Source organism: Venturia canescens, chromosome 2, assembly GCF_019457755.1.
Source record: "Venturia canescens isolate UGA chromosome 2, ASM1945775v1, whole genome shotgun sequence".
Lineage (NCBI taxonomy): Eukaryota > Metazoa > Arthropoda > Insecta > Hymenoptera > Ichneumonidae > Venturia > Venturia canescens.
The window spans coordinates 12,070,310-12,093,715 of record NC_057422.1 but is presented as its reverse complement, the minus strand read 5'-3'; the positions used below and the strand labels follow the sequence as shown (position 1 = coordinate 12,093,715).

Below are 23,406 nucleotides of genomic sequence, written 5' to 3'. Positions count from 1 at the left end.
TTTTTCTTCTCGGTCAGGGATTTTCTGTCGGTGAATGCATCATTAAAAAATATAGAAAAATTTTAAACAAAAATTCATTTTTCAATTTGAGTGCTCCACTTTTTCTGCTATTGTTGTAACATTGAAAATAAATTTGGAGCACTGGAACAGAAATTTGAATGAAAGGATGAAACGAGCGTTTCATTTTAACGCTGCAAACTCCAATACTATCCAAATTTGACAAAGGCGGAACGATTACATTTTTTTTTTCGATCCCCGACTTTTTTCCTTTTACTCAAGCACAGTTTGTCGCACATCTTTATTGTAATTTTTCGACACGTGCCACCTTCGGAGAGAAAACGAGGTCACAAACGGTGCAAAAACTCAAGCTATCCGGGCGAATATTTTGATCGATTTACTTATTTTTTTTTTTCATATAAAATCCCGGACATAATCTACGCCAAAATGGAAAAGTCTTAGAAAAATTTGCGTACGTGCCAACATCGACCTGAGCGCTTTATAACATCGAGTTTTTCGTCTCCCGGCCTTCGTCAACTTTTCATAAATTATCCTCGAATATGGCCACGTGGTTTATCGTGTTTTTCTTCATCGATTGCAGCCGCGAGGTCCATTATTACGACGATATTCCTAACTATTATGCATTTTCAAAAACAAAGTGGCTTATTTGGCTGAATTTTTAGTCATTTCCACTCGAACGATCGAGAAATAATGTAAAAATATTAAATCAATCACGAGATTCAAATGGATCAAATTGGCTGAAGATCAGAATTAGAAACGATCGTCGTATCAATGAAATCGCGAATTGTTAATGAAAAGAGAGTTTGTTTGTTTTTTTTTCTTTACACTATCGGCTTCAGAATAAACATTTCTCAATTGTTTTGGATTCTTGTTTTCTGTGGAACTCCATTTATCTGAGGCAGCGCAACCAATTGGGTAAAGCGGTGGCGCACCTCAGATAATCTCAGATGGAACCGCTGCTGTCACCCGGAAAAACCATCATATTTTCGGCCCCGTATGACGGTGTCGGAGAACTCCGCGCGTCCAACGATGCTCTGCTTGCTGAACTGAAACTGCTCGAACTCAGGTCCTCGTAACTCGCCACCGATTGACTTCCTCCTGAAACATTATGGGAATTATTAAGCGTATTGAATATGAACAAACATTATTATTGCTGCTCCGGTATTTTCGTAAACATGAATTTCATCCTTTCGGTAAAAAATGTTTTCTCGAATTTGAGATTCTTAAATTTGTTTTCGTGCACAAGATCAAAGATGGAACTCCGGAAAAAGGAGTATTTTAAAGAGGATTTCAATGCTTCAAGGAGCATATTACAAAACTCATTTCAAGTGACGAAACGAAGTTCATAATTCGTCGGAAAATATTTCGTTTGGCAAAATATTAATAAATCGACGATCGAAAAGTCAGATAAAAATCATTGAAATGAAAGTTGTACAGAAAGACAAGGGGGAGGAGAAAAGCGATTGGGCTTCTGCTTGAGAGGCAGACAATAAAAATTTCAAACATGCTATCGAGCCCCCCAAAAGCTGTTTGTCACTTTGAAAGAGAGAAAGAAAATTTTAAGTGCCTTGGGACGAGCTGTCAGGCACGAAATTTTTTTTTTTTCAATTTCCAACTTTTTTTGACAAATTTATGTACTTTCAAGAATTAGTCGCAACACTTTGAACTTGGGTGACTCAAATGCCTCGTGCGAAACGATAATAATCGTGAATTTTTTTATGTCACGTGACTATGAAGGGAAAGAACCTCGCGAATGGCAGATCGGAGTTAAAAGGGCCAAGTTTTGTTCCGGTGTTGCGCATCATTTTTCATCACATTGTCGTAGGAAGCTCGACCGATGCATGTCTTTCTACGGAATGGTCAATTAAGGGCTTTGTAAAAACACGTGAAGTCAATTGGTTTGTTTTCCATGTTTTTTAACATTTTTTTTATTTGTCTTTCTTTTATCTCACTTTTTTGCAGTTTTTTTTTCATTCATTTTCGTCCTTCATAATTCGACCGCAAAGGAGCGAAGCAGCTCGCGCGCCACTGCGGTATGAAACGTCGATTTTCGCATTATTACACTCAGCAAAACTCTGCTGCATATCTCTCCCCTTTTTGTACAATTACTCTTCGTGCATTTTGTTTTGTTTGTTAAATAATTTAATTTTTTTCTAATTTATTACAATTCGTCTTGTCGTATAATTCGCTGCGATCGAATCGAGCCACGGAGGTGATTAAGTCATGACAAACACCCAATTAGCAAGATCCTGTCGTTCGGAAATCAGAACAATCATAAAAACAAATTGATTTCATCTCCTGTGACAAAAGTCATACGTTCCAACGCACCCTGCTCCCGTGCATTTATCTTCTTTTCCCTTCATTCGTTACTCCTCTCCCCGTTTATTTTTTCTTGTGCTCAACGAGTAGGAGATTAAATATTAACGTTTATCTAAGAGATCTTCGAGATGCGCTATATTACTTATGCATTATTCTCTATTATTCGAATTTTCACGCCACGCTCGAGATGTACTTTTATATATTTTCCTCAGCATACACCATTGAGAGAAATTCTTCGTTACAGTTTTTTTTAGCTATGATCGATTATGTTACCAAGAACTTTTTTTCTTCTCTTCTAAGAAGGGGGTCGAGGACGGGAGGGGGCAGGGGAATTGAAAGAGAGAGAGAGAGAGAGAGAGAGAAACATTCGGCAGAAGAGAATAAAAAGGAGGAAAAGCTGTTGTAAAATAGCTAAATCATTTGGGGCTAAGTTTTTCGGAAATTCAACATTTTTCAAAGCTGCAAGTTGACGACTCTAGAGCCTAGTCGAATAACCCACTATCACGAATCTAAGAATCTCGATACTCGAATATCCATTAATTCTCCTTAGCATTATTCTCGCAAATATATACTTATTTTTATAATCTCATCGATCAAATTGCAAGCAAGCTGTTCATCAATTTTGGCTTCGAACACATTTTCCAATGCAATGTCATATACGAATAATCTATTTTGTTCGTCCGACATTTTTTTACGTTTTTTCTGCTTCTATTCGAACCGTTTCGAGGACGCGTCAGGAGGCAATAATCAGCCTGATTAAATATTTATTAATACTCAGATAATTATATTGGGTGCACCGCTGGTGCAGTGTCTTCCACCGGCGAGACTAATCTCCTCGAGTACTCCCGAAACGTTCGCTCTTGGCTCGAGGCCCGTTGACGCGGAGTGATCGAAATTGAATTAAATTCTCAATACTCCTGCTCTTATCGTTTTACATTTTTTCCTCTCCTCGCAACAAACAACCGAGCGTTGTCAATATTCAACTAAAACTTGTGAACAACTCGGGTCCGGACGCTTCATATTTCCGCATATTTTTCAACCTTTCGTTATTGCTTCAACACTCTCTAAAATAATAATCCGAAAAAATCATGATTTAAAAATTTTTTAACAATTTCTTAAAAATCAAAGTGTCAACCATTTATCCTGCGCTTTCTTCGTGGTTTTTAAAACCAACAAAATTCTCTATCGTTTTCGTACGGCAACACAGTCAAAATTGTACAGAAAATGTGAAAAATCGCGGACTTTCTATCGACGTGGATCATTCTCCGTGACAATGCACCCTCCGAACGAACTTTTCTTCATTTTCTTTGTCCAAGTCATGAAAATTTGACGTAGAGAGCCCCAATCTGTTTCTTTTTCGTACACATAATTCTACAAAGATAAACGAAAAGTTGTATATTTTAAAGTACTATGAACACTGGGCGTCTATGCGTTGCTAAGATAATTCTCATAAATTAAACCGAAGCTAAGATACATGCCTGCATGTAACGATTAATGCCGAGTTTTGCAGTTACGCTAAATAAAGTGTTCAAACCGTGTTACTTTATCTCCATTCTTATTTCCGTTGTTTATGCGATCGTTGAATAAGCGCGGGGGGGCGTGAAAATGGAAAAAAGCTTTGAGTTTCAAGCGTCTCGATGAGATTGTCCTTGAAATACATAACCGAAGTGTGTTTGCTAACTTTCGCAGCATTTAACCGCACTATTTTTTCTAACAATCGTTCTGCCTATGTTTCCATGTACAATTTTCACTCCATCGACAAATCAACAAAAATGATCGCTCATTATTTGTGTTTTATTTTATTTTTTCTCTTTTACGTTTACTTTATTCCACGGTATCGAGAACGATCAATTCGACCGGTAGAATGAATTTTTTTGACTCTTTTTCTGTTTTTCCACACGCTTACAACACACACGCATGCACGCGCACACACACACACACACACTTAGATCTCATAAACCTGTTAAAGCTACTTATTAAACGATAATATCTCCATTTTTTTTTCACATTTTGCTTTTCCATTTTTTTTGTATGTATTTCTTTATACGATGAACACTTTTTCTCCACATTATTATCCTTTCCTCGCTCGTATTTGACATTGAGAAATTCGAATTACTCTACGCATAGCCTTCGTCGCGACGAAACACATTTTTCCACGCGTCCCAAAGCCCCAGCTGGAGACCTCGTTTTTCGGTCCTTTCGTATTTCATCTCTATTATTTTGAATATATTTTTTAGACTGCTCGTTCCTTATCATCGAGAGGCTCGGGGGCACACACATCCTAATTACGAAGGATAACACGAACCGAAGAAACTTAATTGCTAGAGAGTCGATTTGTGATTATTAGTAGCTATGTTAAGAGTGAGTATTTGGATATTTTTCATTGTTTTGTTTGTTTGTTTTAAGTTTTTTTAATCCTCGTCCCTCCCCATCGTTTCTGTCCCTCATTGTGATACTCATTTATTGTTTTTTTGTGTTCGTTTTTGTTCTCGTGATATTCGGCGTAAAAGAAACTTAACGAATCGTCAAATAATAAATGGCCAGGGATCGCAGTCTCCACCTAAGACGAAACGGAAGAACGCTCATTTTCTCTCCCTCTCTCTTGCTCTATATTCTCGTTCCTTCTCTCGCCCCGAGTACCATTATCGAGAGTATTATTAGTTTTCGTACGCCTCCATTCGTGATAAATACAATACGATTGTGTATCTAAAATAGACTTTGTTAAAGTTTATCAATAATTATTAATTTACGATTTATGCGTTACCTTAGCCAGAAAAAAGTCGTGTAAAACAGTACGAGTAGTTTCGAAACGTTGCAAATAGTTAATATTTTTTTTATTACTTTATTATTAATATTATTATTAATATTATCTTTTTGTTTTTATTTTCTTTCGGTTTGGCCCTGAAATTTCTCAAGGGACAGGTCATTTTTTATATTTTACGCTCCAATGCATATTTCTTCAAGGGCAGTAAATTTTATTGCAGTCTCGACACCCCCCTTCCATTACCCACTGTCAAGTCTCCTTTCCCTGTCACCTCGTGAGGCAATCGTGAACGATAAGATTAATGAGATGTTATATGAGAGTTTTTGTACATTATTTTCCGGGGCCCGTGATCGCGGGTCTGTTTTTTTTTTGCGATTTTTAATAGCCTTTAAAATATTACTGGCGAATATTTGTTTATAAATAGAATAGATGAAATAAATACTGCGGAGACTGCGTCGTTTGAGGTTTTCAGTCCCAAACTCTAATACCGTTGAAGTCAATAATAAAGAGTTCGGTAATTGTAATTGCGATGATTAATAAATAGGAGTGCCAACGACGTTATTGCGTTACAGAGAATCGGCGTGACAATAATTCTTTTTTCCCTGTGTGTTCCTCTCACTCGCCGCACTTACACGCGTAAATAATTTTTTGTCAATAAATAAAAATGGTTTAAAAAAATGTCGAGGCAAATAAATTGATGGACGATTGACCTTGTGTATCGTGTTATAATCTTCTAGTTGCCTGGGGACAGCACGACCTCATTTTTATCTTTCTAAACGCTTTGTATAATCGAATTATCGGACGATACAGGAAGGGCTTTTTTCGTCGGATCGCGCATACTCAAATGAACACCTAATGGCCGATAATAATTATCTAATAGAAGAGTATCCTCGACGTACTGTTAACGAGCTTTTACAATTCAAAGTTGATTTCATTCTACAATGTTTTTTCCTCGGTTTTCACTCCTACGAAAGCTCGCGCACAGACGTCTGAGGATATTTGCACCGCGTAGACATCGCAGGGTCTCGTCTCCGTTGCCTCGAACACGCGACGATTCTTCAATGATTATTTACTTTCGTTTTGACTCGATTGATTTTCTCAAGTTTCTCGAGTGATCTCTACTGCGTTTTTGCAACGCTACTGACACAGAGAGTGGCTCATGAAATGAGCATTTTTGCTTCCTGATTTTGCGTCCGTGCGTCGTAAAATATTGTGAAAGGAGAGAATTAAGCATGGAAAAATTCCGGATCAGCGACACGCGTTCGAGGCGGAGAGTTAAATCTTTCGAATGCTCCTCTCCATTGCAGCGTTAAGAGCACCGATAAAAGCCTTGCCCTTTCTCGACCTCGCTCTCGTCAACTAAAAATTCAAGCAGGCCAAATTCATCTTTTGTTTTCCTACTCGGATTACGGTCTCAGCCGATTTTTTCAACGATCGAAAGCTTCGCGTGCCTTTTTTACCAACGAACCGGCTCGGCTGTCTCTCAAGTTTGATAAAAGGCTTCGAAGTAATCGTTCGAACGAAATAACCAATAGTTGTGGACGTCGAGAAACTAGAATTGGAGGAATTTTTTTGTGCTTTCGGAACAAATATTCGAGACGATTATTTCCTCGGAAATTCAAACGCCTCGTCGCTTCGATCACCGATTATTTCGCTCGACAGGATCGCCAATCTCAAAACAGCCTCGCACCCCCTGATCCACTGAAAAATTATCATCTTTATCAAGTCGTCTCTCTACTTTGCATTCTCACTTTATCGAAAAAAAATGAATTTTAGTCGATATTGTATTCGCCCTTTCTCGATATCGTAACCAGTCAAGAGAGACAAAATATAATAAAATTGTGAATTTAAAAGAAACAAGTTCTCGTCAACAAGCTTAAATGAACAAATTGAAAATATATTGAACGAAATGAATACTTTTTCAGCGCAAACGTAGAATGACGTTTCGATGAAAATGGTAAAGCCCATTCAAGGGGCTGCAGCAGTTTAAAATTTTTTTATTTTTTTGTTTTTCGTTTACTATCATTTTCACACTTTTTCTATCTATTTCGCGCGCTCTCTCTCTCTCTCTTTCTTTCTCTTTCTCTCCCTCTCGTGATCGTGCTACCAAGGTTCACGTATTTTTATGTTTTCTACGCTCCTCTGGCTATTCGACCCCAGCAACTTGCATGAAAAGTATGTAAAGGGCAAGGCTGGCCCTGGGCATGTCTACGCAATCCTCTACTCATCTGCGCTTCTTTTTCCTCCATGCCCTCATTGGCGTCTTTTTAGTTGAATCTTTAGTGACGGTGGAGGTTGAGATATCCGGTTGTTGAGATTCTTCCTCGAATTTCCACGGGGCGGTGACGTTGCTGTCCTCGTTCATTTTGACGTCGTTAACGACAGCAGCTTCGGTGGAATCAATTTGTTTTTCTTCCTCGGGTTGAACGACGGCTGCTGAAACGATTGTTGGAGGTTCGACCGGTGGGCGGGTTTCGCAAGGCGACGAGGAAGTCGCCTCGTCGACCGGAGGGATCGTTGAAATTGCGGGAGTTTCAACGGCCACGTTATTCTTCGCCGTCACCGTGGAATCGCTCGTAACGCGAGACTTTTTGCCACGTTTTTTCGTGCTTTTTTCCTCGGGATCGCACGCCGCTGGGCTCGGCTCTGCGTCGACGATCTTTGTTGGATCTTGCTCACCGATGCGGGCAGCACCCGCAGTCTCTTCCTCCTTCGGGGCCTCGGTCTCGAGGGCTGATTTCATGAGCGTGTCGCTCGATTCTTCTCCAACGACCGAAGCCTCGTCCGCTTCTGTCTGCGGTTTCCTCACGATAGAACTCCAGCTGACAGGCGATCGTTGACTCGCCGTTGTTTCTTCGGAATCCTGGCCGACGTCTCTCGGGTTGCTCGGAGTTTCAGCGGGCGGATCGGCACTGCTGGTATTACTGAGGGCGATCGACGAGGCGGTGTCGAGATGGGCTTTCTTGTTCCTCCGTGATTTCTGAGATCTCGTTGAAGAGTTAGTTTCGAGGCGTGATTCAGAAATTTTACACTCAACGGGCGGGACGACGACGTCGACGACGCTCGCAACTTCCATTTCGGCTTTTTGCATAGCGTCGATATCAATGATTTCGACCATATCCGAAGAGGGTTGTCGCTTCTGGCTGGTCGCCGTGGCGGTCGTTGAGCTCGTCGCAGAGGCGAGCTTGGCAGTCCGGACGCGAGTCTTCTTCGGCAAGCTTTGCGAGGTGGCTCGATCGCTCGTATGCTCTTTAGTTTCGACACACCGATCAATTTCCTCGGCCAAATCTTTCTCCGGTGTTTTACTTTTGCTCCAAGAATCCAAAGTCTTGACGATCACGGTGACCTCGGCCTCGGAATTATCGCTGTCGATGACGACGACGTCTTTCCGCTTTCTCGAGCCCCTCGCACGCAAGCTCCCCGCGGTGCTTCCATCGCTTGAATTATCCTGGGGCTTCTTCTTCGTACTCGCACGCATGCCAGGCGAATCGAGGCTCGGCGAAGCTCTCGAGGCTGGCTCGATATCACAGACTTCCGAGTGATAAACGTGCTCGATATCCTCGTCAAAGGAGAGAACGCTTTTGCTCGTTTTTCCGGAGTTTATACGATGAAAATCGTCGGATTTAGCGGCCAAGAGAGCGCTGCCACGGTCGAGAATTTCGACGAGCTCGGCGCTGTTGATGTGCTCGATGTCGTCATCGGAAATGGTGCTTTTGCTGCTCTTCCTCTGTCTCATTGGCGAGGATTCAATGTCTTCGGAACGTAATAGTTTGTGGTCAACGATTTCGAGCATTTGAGTCACTTCGGAACTGTGTATGTGCTCGATGTCATCATCCGACTGATGGGAGTAAGCAGTTTCTTTGAGTGGCAACGAGCAGGTCGTTTCAACGATGTGATAATCCATGCAGCTAATGTCGTCCAAAACTGGAGGCGGCGGTGGCGGAGGTGGCGGCGTCGAAGGCGGTGGTTCGAGTGGCAAAGAAGCTAAGCCAGTTGCGACAGTAGCTTCCATGGGTTCGGGATCGTTTCTTACACTGTCAACGATGACGACGTCGTTCCCGGTACTTTCAACGTCCTTAAGATCAACGAAAGTATCGCTGATCTCAATTTGATCTTCGACTTGACGTGGCTCGACAATCATGGCTTCGGTTTCGCCCAAAGCGTCCAGAGACGAATCCGTTTGTCTCGAATTCTTCGAGTTTCTACGATCTTTGCCGCGTTTTTGTCTCGCGTCGGAATCGACGCTTTCCGAGGTTTCATCGGTGACCGTTCTCTTCGTCGGGCTCTCGGTCGGGGGACACGAGGAAGCCTCCTTCGTGAGGATTCTCGTAGGAGAAACCTTTTTTTCCGGAAGCCTCGTATCTTCGATGACGACGCTGTCTTCGCTCTCGTGTAAAAGATATTTAGGCTGTACTCGTTGAACGAGACAGCTGGATCTCTTGTTTGCCCTCGCACTCGATGCCACTTTGTTCGGTCTTTTGGAAGCTCTTTCAGGCTCCGCTTCACATTTGTTTCGTGACAAAACTTCGGGGCTGCTCGAGCTCGATTCCTTGACACTGTCATCGATGGATTCGCTGGTTGTTTTTTTCTTCAAGTCAGTCGATATCGCGCCTGATTTATTTTCCATAAGTACAACGCTGTCGTCGTCGTAATTAACGACGTATTTAGCTTTAGCGTAAGTTCTCTCCTGCAGTTCGCTGTCTTCCCGTTTGACACTTCGCTTGTTCCAGTTAGTTTCGCGTGCCAGAGTCATCGGACTGTTGGGTATTTCGCCTTGCTCAGCGCAAAGACTCAAACTCGTTGGTACATCTCTGAAGGATTCTTCTCTCTCGTAATCGATGCTTCTCTCGCACTGACTCATCGTTGGGACCACCGCCTCGGCGCAAAGAGTCTTGTTCTCCCGGACTTCCTTTATACTCTCGTCCGGTACACTGTCAATCGCTGGCTCGCTCGCCGACCTCATTTCCGCACATATCTCCGTTAAATTGCGCAATTCTTGTCCCTCGGTATCAAAATCACCGAGCGAGGCGGGTCCCTCCTCGGCGCATAAACTCCTAGGGGGCTCGGGTGTCGGCTCGTCAAACTCCTGACTCGAGCTTACGTCCTCCTCGTCCGCCATCACAGTTATAACCGTTCCCAATGGGTTGACCACTTTAGTTACCGGTTGTCCCACCCTCTCAACTACCAATCGCCTCCCTAGTAACAGAAAAAGCCGTTGGCAGGTATCAACAACCGAGTCTTTGCTCTTTTCCTCTCCCTCTCTTCCTCTCTCTTTCTCAAAGTGCTTCAATAATCTCGACATTTGTTCCTACACATTTGTCTCGAACTTATCTCCGAATATTTGAAATTGTGTTGGACCAAATTCTCATTTTTACTTTCACACGTTCGTCGATCAAATTCGAGAATACCTCGTCATTTATTGGCAAGAAAACCTTTCGATTATTCTATTAATAGACACTGAGAGGTATTAAGCAAGCGAGTGTCGGACACTATCGATGTAAATATATGAGAAAAAAACTTTGATTTATTAATCGATATTAATGAAACGAGTGCGAGGTTGAGCGTGACGAACAAAGTTCTCAATGTCGAGTTTATACAAGCGTTTCATTCTCGGAACAAAAATATTTATATGTATACAAAAAAAAAGAAAAAATAAAATTACGCGCTCCGAATCTTCGCTCGGAGCATATTGAATATACTTTGCACAGACGCACACACCAACAAGTCTACTGAATCGAGAGCCAAGAACACAGCGGAAAGAGAGGAATTTACAGGAGATGGAATAATCACTTTTAAAACTTCATTATATTGTCCATTTTAGGTATAAATTCAATTGTGTTGTGTATGAGACAATAATATATCAGATATATAATAGACAATATGCACTTTTGTTCGGTGTGTAAAGAAATTATTTACATGATTAGTGTTTCATAAAGACGCGAGCAAAGTTTGCTCCTTTTTGCAAAAAATCGCCCCTCGTTTTCATAATTCTTTCCTTTTTCACACCGCTGTTAGTGAATTAACAGAAACAAAAAATTAAATAAAGTATTATGAAAGAATAATAATAAAAAAATGAAAAGCGATGAACCAAATTATTTATTCTAATTGACGGAGAAAATTCTAACGGAGATACCTGCCTCTGGCCAGTTCTGTATCTTTGCAAACTTACAATTCTAGGGCACCTCCCCCTTCACCTTCGTGCATAGAAAGCATTAGATCTGTGCACGTGTTGCGTCATGCCGAATGTACACACGGTTTTATTCGAGGAATATTGCAGTCTCTTTAGCCATTTTTCTTCTTTTTATATTCCCCTTACTTCTCTGCGCCCACCCAAAATATAACCACATGCTTTCGAGATACCACGACGAGGATTCGGCTGAGATATTTATTCTCCCATGCGACATCCATCGACCATCTCGACTGAATCGTGTTAGATCGATTTTTATATTTCTTAATTAAATTTCATTTTTTTCTTACGAGGATTGACAATGTTTTTGAAAATTGTATCGCTTGAAGACAACAACACAAGTCTTTTCTTTCAGTTTCTCTACTGTTTATATTTTGTAAGAATTCGAGGCTCGAAATTCATTCCCTCGCTTTTTGCAATATGAAAATATGAGGTTTTTTTTTAAATGAGTTTCGATGTTTTCTAACGATGCAAGTTTATCTGTCGGTACGCTCGAAGAAATAAAAATAAAATGCGAGAATAAAAGTGAAAGATCGAGGAGAATATTGTGAAGGGGAAGACTTGAGTTATTTTTTGTTGCTGCACGAATGAAATGGGAACGAAGAACGATGCTCGATTACGTGAGTTCGTAATTACAAATGATTTATTCAGCCGAGGAATTATTGTGTCCGGAGAGTGGAAAGATCCGAAATAACAGCGGAAATGAAAATAAAAATATGGCCTGTTGATTAGTTACCGAAAAAGTGTTTTTACTGATGAGTTTTCGTTCAGTTTCGTGTGAATAAAATTGGAGAAACGTCTTGCACAAATTTTCATTCAATTTTTCCGATGATTTGATGGATTTATAATTAAACTTTGAGGAACGAAACACAAGAAGGTGCAACGAGGATACGACTTTTGTGGGCTACAGTCATAAAAGTGAGAAACTTATTGAAATCCATTTTTGACTCAAGTCCAGGAACCGAAATTCTATAAAACAATTCTAACAAATCCGTAATATGACAATTACACGTGAAAGAAAAAAACTGCTGAATTCCGGAGACGCTAATTGCATCGTGGAAACAATGTCGTAGTTTTGATCGTTTTGCATTCAGAATATCCAACCGGGCAGTCATTTTTTTAGCTCAAGCGAGACGAACAGTGAAATATCGTTGTTCCATACCGTTAATACGCGTGGAATATATGTGTGAAGGGAATAAACGAACGTACCTGCAACACGGTGCGGAGCTGCCGAGGTCTCAAGCATGGCTTCTGCGAGATCCTCACGAAGCTGATTTTCACCGTTACCAATTCCCATCGCGTCGTTGTCTAGCGAGTCACCGTAGGCTTCCATGAATCTTGGCGACTGTTCATAACTACCTGAAGTTCCAAAAATTGTTAGGAACACAGGTATACAAAGTCGAGAACAGTTTCAATTTTGTGTTTTAATTTTGTATCTCGAGATGGGAAAAGTCGAAAAAATGGTCGTTCACAATTAGATCTTTTTTAGATTTCGATTTGGATCTCAGCGAGGACGGTTTCGAAGAAAAAAGTTCGGCAGGAGGCTCGCTGAGCTTTTCAAAGTCGCGGTAGCGACTCGAGTACATTTATGAAAAAGAGTTTCAAGACTCTTTACCAATCGTTGTAGGAGTGTCCAATACTTGACGTCGAGTCGCTACCGCGTCTCTTGGGTATCCTGAGATTTTCTCCGCATTTTCGCAGTTCTTTTCTCTAATTGACTTACTTCCAGATCCATCGATGACGACAGGAACGAGTGGTCGAGTCGTCGCGTGTGGCATGTTTACTGGATTCGATCGCGCCGGTCGTGAACCACCGGTAACCCCAATTTCTATGGCCTCGGATTCGATCAAATTGACGCTGATAAAAAAAATAGAGAAAAAAACCCGATTGTTTTCAAATTGTTCGACCGATATCAGCTGACTAAAATTTTCTTTGTCAATATAGTAAAAATAAAATAAAAAAGACAAAATATAATCATGTGAGAAAACAAAATTTCACTTTCAAGGCGTGAACTACACACCCGCTGGGAGCGTTGTATGTTTTGAAGACGAATTGGGGACCCATCCACAGTCTTCTGTGAGGACCCGCGTGCGTGACAATTTCAACTTGACTGAGCCAACGATCGTCAGCAGTGTCCAATTGTCGAGAGCTCTTCGGTGAGCCCAGTGTCGATAAAAGAGGACTCGAGGAGGTCAAAGGTGGAACGATTTCCAACGAGTTTGGACCTCTCAACAACGGCCATTGCCCTTTCGCCTCGACTTCCAGCTCGATTGTCGTGTCGTCACAGACCTTTTCTTTCGGTACACCTAATATTTAGAAATCGACAATTTTCAAAAATTCTATTTTTTCAGGTTACGATATTTCAATTTTCCATTGCAGTCAGACAAATGCAAATAAAAAAGTTGTTACGTACCAGCTGCAGGCTTGGGTTCTAAATCATACTGGATCATATTCCCGTGACAAGCCATTATAAACAACGAATCGACCGCACGCTTGGCTGCTTTGTTCGTCGAATCACGTTGCGCGTAAATCCAAGCGCGCGGTGGCGCAAAACAGGCGCATATTTTCAGCTGCAATGTTCCACCGTCGTCCAAATGCAGTCGCTGTCTTTGCTGAGGTCTGCTAGAGACAGAATTGGAGCACGAATGGAAATTAGAATTAGACAAAAACGTTCAATTCAAAAACTCGATGATTAGTGAGATTTTCAGAAACATTTTTCTCAAGAGCTTTTCAAACGCATTTTCTTACCCTATACTCAACAGAAGCGCTAAAATTTATCATTCTCAGCGAACCCAGGAAACATCGCGATTCGTGAGAGCTCTGTCTCCATAATAAACGCGTACATAGATTTACGTACACTCGAAAGAGTCTTTGCACTCGATACACTCGAAATACCTCTCAATAGTCAGTAGATGGTTCCCATAAAAAAATGGTCTAAACTTGAAAACTTAGGATTCGTGTGATACAACAACGTTTTACTTGTTTGATTAATCAGGACATTCGAAACTATATTGAGAAAATCTTTCATCGCACCCATAACGTTAGATCAAGTGACACGATTTCTGACAGTTTGAAATCAATATGGAGTCTAGCTACTCTCGAATAAAACGTTTCTTTTTGGATTGCTTTGAAAGACAGACGATAGTGATGTAGATTTTTTATTTCCACGTTACCTCGGCTGTGATTGGTTATTGGCGTGGTTCAAGGTCGAGGGTTGGCGAATCTGTGCAAGAGGATGGAGTATGGTTGGATGAGGATACGGAGGTAATCTAGGGTTCGAATAAGGGTATACGGAGACGGGCAATTCGGCGTGCGAGACTGGCGAATGTGATCTCGTGCTGTCGTCGGTGAGACCGGCGCTCCGGTGGAATCTTGAAAGACGATTTACAACGTGAGGCGTCGAGTGGGTTCTCACACCAACTGGCCCACCGTAAGGAGCCACAGGAAACACGTGAGTCGTTCCACGTACCGTTGACACTGCCGCCCACCTTGTATCACTCGAAAACGTCATATCCTTCGAAAACATAAGATATTTAGAAGCAAGAAAAAGAAAATTGAGAAGCATAATAAAACGATCTATTAAATCTGTTCGTAAATGTAGTATGGGAATTTTCAATTTTTTACTGTGATTGGAAAGAAGTTCAAAAGCGTAGGAAGCTTCAGAAAATGCTTACCTGGACTTTGGCGGTAGTATCACCCCGATGGAGAACATAGAGGTGGTGAACGGCCGCGAGTGTAGGGCCACCAGGATGGGGTTGTATCCGAAAGACATGAAAATCATGACCTCTCTTATCGGCGGTCATAAGAAGAGCACCGGTAAGATCGAAGGTCATAGCGACTATAGCATCGTTATGGGCAGTAAAATGAGCGACGACTGTTTCGATCGAGGAATCGTCGAGTTCTTTTTCCTCTTTGGAGGCTTGGAGATCCAATATGGTTACGACACCAGGTTGGGTAACGTCACTACCAATATTATTCATTGCCATTGGAGTCAATGAGTTCCCGGTTAAACTGGAGGCAACTGTCTCGCCCAAGCCGCGCAAGCCCTTGCCCAAGGATTTAGCGGCGTAAAGAACCGCCGCGGTGTAACTTTGTACACCTTCGCCTTCACTTCCGCCGCTGCTACGACGAGCTGGCAATAGCTTTTTTTCGCTGTAAGCCAACCATCTTGTCCCGAGTGCTACGGGATTAGGATTTGGTCCAGGACTCAAATAACACGTCGTTACGGTGACGACGTCTTCGAGTGTACGAGCGTCGAAAACAGCAATTTTTTCTGAAAATGTCACCACAACGGAACGCCTATTCGCGAGAACGTCGCACACTGGGTTTTTAAATTTTATGCTCTTCGCTTGTTCACCCGTTTTCAACGAGATGAAACTTATGTTGCAAAATTGTGGCCCCGGACCCGATGAATCGCATATCGCCACCATCGGTCGCTTCTGTTGAAACGGATCAGCATGATCCTCGTCCACTTTAGGATCCGGTAAGATTCTCAGTGTACGCACTATTCCTTGACGCCACGAGAGAACCTCCGTTGCTTCACCCGATGCCGCGACAACCCATACCTTTCATCAAAAATTCAACTTTCATCATTTCCATTGATGAATCATCCTACGATTTCTTTAGCCAGACACTTTTAAATTCAGTTGTTCGAGATTCAAGATTGTTCTGAATAAATTCAAATGTCTGAATTTTTTTTCTGTATTTGACCAACTCGATCACTTTTCTGGCACTCTACAAAGTATCCGGCAATTTGTCAGAACGTTCGAAACTTCAAAGAATATTATTTTTCTTTATTTTCGGTATTTAATCATTTTCAAATAATTTTTTTTATTCCAAGCCATTGAACGAAAGCAATGAGATTCTCTTTACGATTTAATTATTGAAAAAAATTGTTCAATATCATAGAGTTTTGTTTTTATTTACTACTCTCTCTTCCTCACTCACCTGGACTCCAGTGGTATAACCGAGTACCAACAATAATGGTGGTGTCGCCGAACCCTCTATGTAATCAGGATAAAAGGCAGAATTATTTACATCTGCATACTCGAATCTTGCCCATGTTATAGTCTCTTTGTTATCTGAATTCGGAACTCCTGCATACGCCTATTCGAAATCAAACAAAGAGAGAGGAAAAAATTAAAATTAGTATTGCTCAATAAAACAAAAACGATAATCAATAAATAATTTAAATTTTCTGGCGTGGAGCTAGTAAATCAATTGCTAGAAAACCATTCTATGGAATATGTGAAAAATCCATTCTGAACAAAATAAGATGATACTGAAAGTGGAAAAATTAATGCATTAAACAGGGATGAAGAAGAGAAAACCCCCGGTCGGTGGGCACAGAAAAAAAAGTGTAACACATACGATGTAACAATGTGACATGATATTTTTAGAATTACGTTGCTGAAACATTAACCAATTCGTAGAAAAGTATTGGAATTGAAATTTAAACAAACGCTGAGAAGCAAACGAAGACTATATTTAGAGATACGAGTGCTCGGTACACGAAAGAAAAAACTTGTTCACTTTTACGCACTTGGGGTACAATGTCATTGATAATGCCAGCAACGCTGTCGATAATGGAACGATCGCTGATCGGTTGAGGCGAGATAACTTGAGCCCCCTTGTGCAGACCCCTTCTAGGCGAGTCCGCTGACATTTTTTTTCACTAAACTGACAGTCTTCTCCTGGGAAAAGAGAAAAAGAAAACATTTCAAAATAAGTTTTTTTTTTCAATACTGAAAAATTAAAACAGAAAAAACGATTTTCTCTATAGAGCACACATCAAAAAGTTTAATATCGTGGACCTTTTTTTTACTGGGCATTCGAATCTCCTGATTTTCAAATTTTTCAAGAAGGTTATAAATATGACCTTCGGATCCATTGTTTGTATCGCACAAAACTTACAACGTACGTAATTACGTAAAAGTCGTCGAAATGTTAACAAAGAATATATAAAAACGGACGAGTATATGTATTCTTTGCATAAAAACCGAATACATTTATTGAGTGCGAGTGTAAATGTTCATATAGGTATACTCATAATTACAAGAGTCTACATATCTCGCAATTTCATCATAGACACATAGATACAATGGTCGACGAGTCATTTTGAATTTTTTCTCATTTGTACCATAAAAATGAGGAAAATGGAGAAAAAGATAAAAAATGTGTATGCGGGGCGACTACGCAGTATATCAAGAAATTTCATTTCAAATGAATTTCAAGATCGAAGAAAAAGAGACAGGCATATTCGGTGTGTTCGTCGTTGCGATCGTAAACGAGCAAACGTCAAATGCATTATTTAAGAGGATGGATCAGTCGGTATATCGTGAGTGCGAGAGAGAGATAGCTGCAAATTTCGAAATCGAAATTCTTTGAGACAGTTGGACCGATTAGAAAAAGGCTCTATCAGCGGATTTTTGCCATCGTCCTGCGTAGGCTGACAAAGCCTTTTTTTAATCGGTCAAACGGTCTCAAAGAATTTCGATTTCGAAAATTCCAAGTGAGGTTAGTCGACTGATCCATACTCTCAACATTGAAAATGACTCGGAACGAAGCGGGAATGGGGAAAAACGAAGAGAGGAAGAGAGGGGAGATGGGAAGGAGGTAGAAGGGAAGGGGGTAATAAAAGAGAAAGAGAGTGAGAAAGAAGAGATGGCAAACAAATGTAATGGTACAGGCCAAAGTGGTGGGGAGATCTATTTTGCTTCTCTGACAGAGTTGCACAACCCAGAGCACAGCTGTTCACTCGCACGGAATGCATTCGCGAAAAAAAATAATAACAACAATAACAATAACAACAATAATAATGAAGTAAAACAGAAGCGATAGCCCTGCGAGAGCTTATATGAAATTGGAAATGCGAGACGAGTCGAGAATGCTAAGAACGAAATTTTAAAGGGCGAAGGTCATTGCTACTGTAGAAAAATGTAAAGGATAAGAGACGTTCAATCTCAGTTTTTTTTACGTAGTTGCGTAAAAACGCGTAGGCGTCCAAGCTCTTGAGCGAGAATGGCTGAAAAGTGATAGTGGTGGTGGTGGTTTTAGTGGTGATGGTGGTGGTAGTGACGATAGAAAATAGACACTCACTCTCTCTCGCTCTCTCCCTCATTCTTTCTTTCTTTCTCACTCACTCACTCACTCGTCGTCACAACAAAGGGAACCATCCGAGCCGTTGATTTTTCTTTTACTGTACACATTTGAATTTGAAAAAAGAAAAAAAAATTCACTTCATTCGATCACAAAGATTAGCGTATTCACGTCCGTAAAAAATCAGTCGATATTCCAACGCGGCGAATGATTTTTCGATGTCAACGATTTTTAATCGAGTTATAAAAAATACGAAAACAAAATAAACTTACTTCTCCGCAAAATCGTATTTTCATTGTGTGCGTGAAGTTCTTCGAAACCCCACCACCAAAACTCGCTCTCAATTTTATATCCCCTGACTGACTACTGCGTCATTCTGCAACCGACTGACAGCCGAGAAACTAGCAGCACCAACGCGCACCAAGTGATATCACCCCCCTCAGAGGTCTCCTTCCTTTCCCCTCACCCATCCCTACTACGATGACTCTTTGTTCCCTCCCCTTCCATTTTCCACCGCGGGTGCTACCAAACGTCAGTCGTATTTTTCTTCGTATCCGCGGCTTTATAAGTATCTCTCGTTGCGATTGCGCGTTCAATCATCCGAGAGACCTTTTTTCACGTTTTCCGAAACACACTTTTTTCCGTTACATGCTTCTGCCTTTTTCACGACAAATTTTTTTCGTTTATTGTGTTTTTTTCAATTCTCTTTCAAACTCAATAATCCTACTCCTTCAATAACAAACCCAGCCGCACTCAACTGACGCGCCAATATTTTTCATGAAAATAACGAAAACAATAATCAGCTGATTCGCCTCGACCGTACAGAGACGCTACTCTCTCACGTATTAGAGGTTCGCCCCCCAACAAAACACTCGTTTCCAACTGCTGCGTAGCTCAAGTGTGTGCGACTTGTATACGAGGAGTAACCTTTCGTATATATCTCTATGTATATTTTATTATTGATATCGTTTTTTGATGCTTCTAGTCTCATTGGTCTCCATTCATTTTTTAGCCAATGATATTCTTTTTCACGTTTCTCCTTCCGCGCATGCGCAGTGAAAAACCGCGAAAATTTGTATTACTCTCAATTCCTTTGAATTTAATATTAATTTACTGGAATGACCTTAATTGGAGTTTAAACAAACATACTAAAATTCAATCATACACGCTACTCAATCGATATTTTTTATTGATCCAGAAATGCAAATCTCTGCAACCTCGATTCGGTCATTCATCGTTCAGATGCTTTTAAAATCGCAATGGCTGCACAAAAACGATGAAAATAATGATCCATAAATTTAATAGTTTAGATTTAAAAAACAGAAAGTAAATGGTGCACTTTTGAATCGATGATTTCAGACCTTTTCATGCGACGTCTCAGTATGATTATTCTAATATTCTTGATGAATTTACTGACCTGGCAAACAACCGAGAGCTTGAATTTTCTACTGATCGTCATTGACGATCTGAGGCCCGCACTAGGCTCCTATGGAGACGCAAGTGCATACACTCCCAACATAGATAAGTTAGCTGAAAGCAGCGTATTATTCAGTCAAACTTACGCACAGGTCAGCAACTTTAAAATTTATAAGAAAAACGACAAAATTATAATCGTTGGACGTCCATTTTTTGTCACTAAGGAACATTTTTATTTTTGGCTGAAGATCAATTCTTCAAATTCTATTTAAAAATAATTTCGTTTCGGACGAACAACGTGAATTAGCATCGCATACCAAAAACACTCGACGTTCGCTCGCGTATACTGTATTTCTTGCACAGCAATCTCTGTGCGCTCCGAGCAGAAATTCTCTGCTGACGAGTCGAAGACCTGACACTCTGCGATTGTACGATTTTTATAATTATTGGAGAGACACCGTTGGTAATTTTACGACTCTGCCTCAGCACCTGAAAAACAATGGTTACGTTACGAAATCTATCGGGAAAATATTTCATCCAGGTATTTTCATCTCAAAAATTCAGAAAGAGAAATACTAAATCTAGACAAAAAAAAATTTTATCGAATGTAATTTCTACACAAGGTGTTCCACCAATGATATATGATCTGAGTAACTACCTTAAAAAGTCATGAAGACATTTTCATCGAATTCTACTTTCATTTAATGAGTTCGACAATTTTTTTTTTCAAGACAGTTGCCTATGAAATTTACAAAGTTTTCAGTACTTCAAGGATGATTCGAGTTTTCTTTAAAATCGTCTTTTCAATAAATTATTTACAACTACAAAAGTCAACAGAGCTTTGAATAATTTGACAAATTCAAGTATTTCCCGACCCATGGACCAGGAACATGTAATAAAATTTTCCGGAAACCTTCCCAGTCCTTTATACGCAGTTGAAAGGTTGTCCATTATTTGAAGGTGACCTTGTATAATTGTGCAGATGAGGCACTCTAGTAAACGAGGAATTTTCTTGTTTTGCTCTTTTCAGGCATTAGTTCCAATTATTCTGATGACAGTCCATACTCGTGGACGGATAAGCCATTTCATCCACGAACGAATCGTTACAAAAATTCGCCGGTCTGTCCAGGCTTCGACGCGTCGTCGCCAGCAGCAAATCTCGTGAGAATCAAATATTTTCTCGTTCATTATGTAAAAACCACATCCGATCATGGCAAAGATCAATTTTTTTCCAGGTTTGTCCAGTTTCGGTGGCTTCCATGCCTCGTAAAACGTTGCCGGATTTGGAAATTCTCAAAGCTGCAAAAATATTCATTAAAAATCACACTAATGACGAAAGACCATTTTTCTTGGCAGTCGGTTTCGAGAAACCTCATATACCATTGAAATATCCACAGGAATATTTGAGTAAATGAAAGTCATTTAATTGAATACTAATAAGAGAAAATTTCATTTGATCAAACTAGAATTTGTAGGTATACGACGATGAATATTGTGATTCTGAAGAAACAAAATTCTTGACTATTATTCTAGACTCAAAACGACTACAAAACAGTCGAGAGAACAATCTTTACTTTCATGAATTTTATTTTCACTTCGTAGACTATCATCCATTAAGTAAATTCAATATGGTTTACCCCTACGAATGGCCAAAAAACGTTAGTAACGTCGCTTACAATCCTTGGACCGACATTCGACAACGGGATGATGTTCAAAATTTACAGCTCAAATTTCCGTGGGAAAAAATTCCAGGTAGGCAGAATTGAATGGAATTTTCTTCTTAGGGAATCGGCCATCCCCTCCGTTTCCTTTTGGTCTTCGCCTTACTCCCCTTACTCTTACTTACAATCATTTAAATTTCAGTCGGTTTCGCCAAAACGATTATACAATCTTACTACGCCGCGGTGACTTACGTCGATGATCTCGTTGGCATGCTCCTCGACGAATTGCGATGCTCCAATATTCAAAACGATACAGTCGTCCTTTTGACCTCCGATCATGGTAATAAATATGAGCCTGAATATGAAAGAATATTTTGTAAATATTTGAACATGGACCAATTTTCGAGATTTATTCGATTATTCTAATTGAAACTCAGTGCACTGTTTTGGATGATAAAATAAAAAATTGCAAAACGGAGGAAAATGACTTGAATTGTCCATTGAAGTGATCTCTTGAAGTGGAAATTTAGTCGGTTTTTGAGATTAATAAATATTGAAACACACGATTCAATGGATTTCGTTACTTTCGATTGAGGTTGGTCATTGGGAGAGCATGCCGAATGGGCGAAATACAGTAATTTCGAAGTTGCTCTACGTGTGCCACTGATCATTTCGATTCCTCGCACGGAGCCGCGCGTGACAGTTAGACACGTTGGTCTAAGTGGTTTCCTTCATCCAGTTGCGGATTTACTGTGGGGAGATGACGGAAGAACAAAAAAGCGAGCTGTCAAACGTGTTTTACAAATGAAGGAAAATTCGGCTCATCCAGAACGTCCTAGAAACGTTCGAAGATCGGAGTATCGAGTTTTTAAGGACAAACGAAATGTCGTACGGGTTGATGCGATGGTAGAGCTTGTTGATATTTTTCCCACGATTGCCGAAATGGCAGGAGTTCCGATACCAATCTGCCCAGAATTTCGAGCCCATTTTCACGATGTTGACAACAGAACGTCGATGCCTAATCTCTGCAGCGAAGGAGTCAGCCTGATTCCTCTTATAAAAGCTGCGAAAGAAAACCAGGTCAGTCCCATCAACTGTATTTTCATCAAGAATTAATACTGGTGAAATATTGCCAAGAACGAGGCCAAAAATTCCTCGATTGTCACTCCTTTTTTGCCAATTACAGGTAATAGATTGGAAAAGTGGAGCTTTCAGTCAATATCCACGACCAGGAGTAGAGCCAACAGCAAAACCAAACAGCGACAAGCCACGACTCCGAGACATTGCTATAATGGGCTATTCGCTGCGAACGAAGGATTACCGTTATACTGCCTGGATACGATTTATCCAAGAGACAAAAATGCCAGATTGGAGCACGATACTTGCTGAGGAGCTTTACGATCACACCGTTGATTGGAACGAAAATTTAAATGTCGCCATGAATCCACAGTTCTACGACGTTAAGGTAGAACTTCGAAAATTATTGCGAAGTGGTTGGAGAAAAGCTCTTCCGGATGCGATCTCATTCTGAAATAAAAAAAAAAGTGAGAAACGAAATAGCAAATAAAAGTACAAGATGATTTCAAGTTTCATAAAAATTCTATGAACATAAAAATTACCTTACGAGATCGCCTCACAACGATCATCATCAACGGGAATAGTCTTCCCCTTCGTATTCTTTTTTTATCAATAAATAAAGCGGATTTAGCCACTTTGCCGAATTTCATTTGACATCTATTTCGGTAATCCATGTTTTTGGTTAGTTTTTAATTGTTCTCCGTAAATGATCGAAAATAAACCAAGCCTTAACGAAAAAATCATGAATTCCCGTTTTTTGTTATCTCGTGGTAAAGCGAAGGCTGAACCAGGTCAGATGATCATCCCCAAAGATGACACGAGGACTCCTTTCCAATGACTCCATTGCGTACATTATTCTCTACTTG

General features: G+C 40.5%; 2 protein-coding genes across 8 annotated transcripts; one reads left to right on the top strand and one right to left on the bottom strand.

The window, feature by feature from the left end:
- Positions 1-1,917: 1,917 nt before the first annotated feature.
- On the bottom strand, positions 1,918-18,818 carry LOC122405895 (titin homolog). 2 transcript variants are annotated; one of them, XM_043410957.1, is made up of 10 exons: positions 18,659-18,818; positions 16,831-16,981; positions 16,236-16,394; positions 14,963-15,853; positions 14,462-14,802; positions 13,702-13,910; positions 13,309-13,594; positions 13,012-13,145; positions 12,498-12,647; positions 1,918-10,297 (listed from the first exon to the last, which is right to left on the bottom strand). In XM_043410957.1, exons 2-10 carry the CDS (start codon positions 16,951-16,953, stop codon positions 7,326-7,328), a joined length of 5,265 nt encoding a protein of 1,754 aa, XP_043266892.1. In that variant the 5' UTR covers positions 16,954-16,981; positions 18,659-18,818; the 3' UTR covers positions 1,918-7,325. The 2 variants fall into 2 exon arrangements, with proteins under 2 accessions (XP_043266892.1, XP_043266893.1); XM_043410958.1 differs by having other exon boundaries at positions 13,702-13,907; positions 18,659-18,816.
- On the top strand, positions 18,019-23,280 carry Ids (iduronate 2-sulfatase). Of its 6 annotated transcripts, none has more exons than XM_043410964.1 (9): positions 18,019-18,226; positions 19,746-19,954; positions 20,166-20,343; positions 20,833-20,963; positions 21,038-21,209; positions 21,405-21,554; positions 21,666-21,803; positions 22,059-22,543; positions 22,650-23,280. In XM_043410964.1, exons 2-9 carry the CDS (start codon positions 19,754-19,756, stop codon positions 22,992-22,994), a joined length of 1,800 nt encoding a protein of 599 aa, XP_043266899.1. In that variant the 5' UTR covers positions 18,019-18,226; positions 19,746-19,753; the 3' UTR covers positions 22,995-23,280. The 6 variants fall into 6 exon arrangements, with proteins under 6 accessions (XP_043266899.1, XP_043266897.1, XP_043266900.1 ...); XM_043410962.1 differs by lacking the exon at positions 18,019-18,226 and adding an exon at positions 18,927-19,237; XM_043410965.1 differs by lacking the exon at positions 18,019-18,226 and adding an exon at positions 18,927-19,284 and having other exon boundaries at positions 22,203-22,543.
- Positions 23,281-23,406: the final 126 nt, after the last annotated feature.

Excerpts from the sequence above, each read along its gene's own strand:
- Ids (XM_043410964.1), top strand. The coding sequence starts at position 19,754 with ATGCGACGTCTCAGTATGATTATTCTAATATTCTTGATGAATTTACTG. Across the intron at positions 19,955-20,165 it reads TCAGTCAAACTTACGCACAG|CAATCTCTGTGCGCTCCGAG; the intron begins GTCAGCAACTTT and ends TTTCTTGCACAG. Across the intron at positions 21,555-21,665 it reads TCCGTGGGAAAAAATTCCAG|TCGGTTTCGCCAAAACGATT; the intron begins GTAGGCAGAATT and ends TTTAAATTTCAG.
- LOC122405895 (XM_043410957.1), bottom strand. The coding sequence starts at position 16,953 with ATGTCAGCGGACTCGCCTAGAAGGGGTCTGCACAAGGGGGCTCAAGTT. Across the intron at positions 13,146-13,308 it reads ACATACAACGCTCCCAGCGG|CGTCAATTTGATCGAATCCG; the intron begins GTGTGTAGTTCA and ends TTTTTTTATCAG. Across the intron at positions 10,298-12,497 it reads AGCTCCGCACCGTGTTGCAG|GGAGGCGATTGGTAGTTGAG; the intron begins GTACGTTCGTTT and ends TTCTGTTACTAG.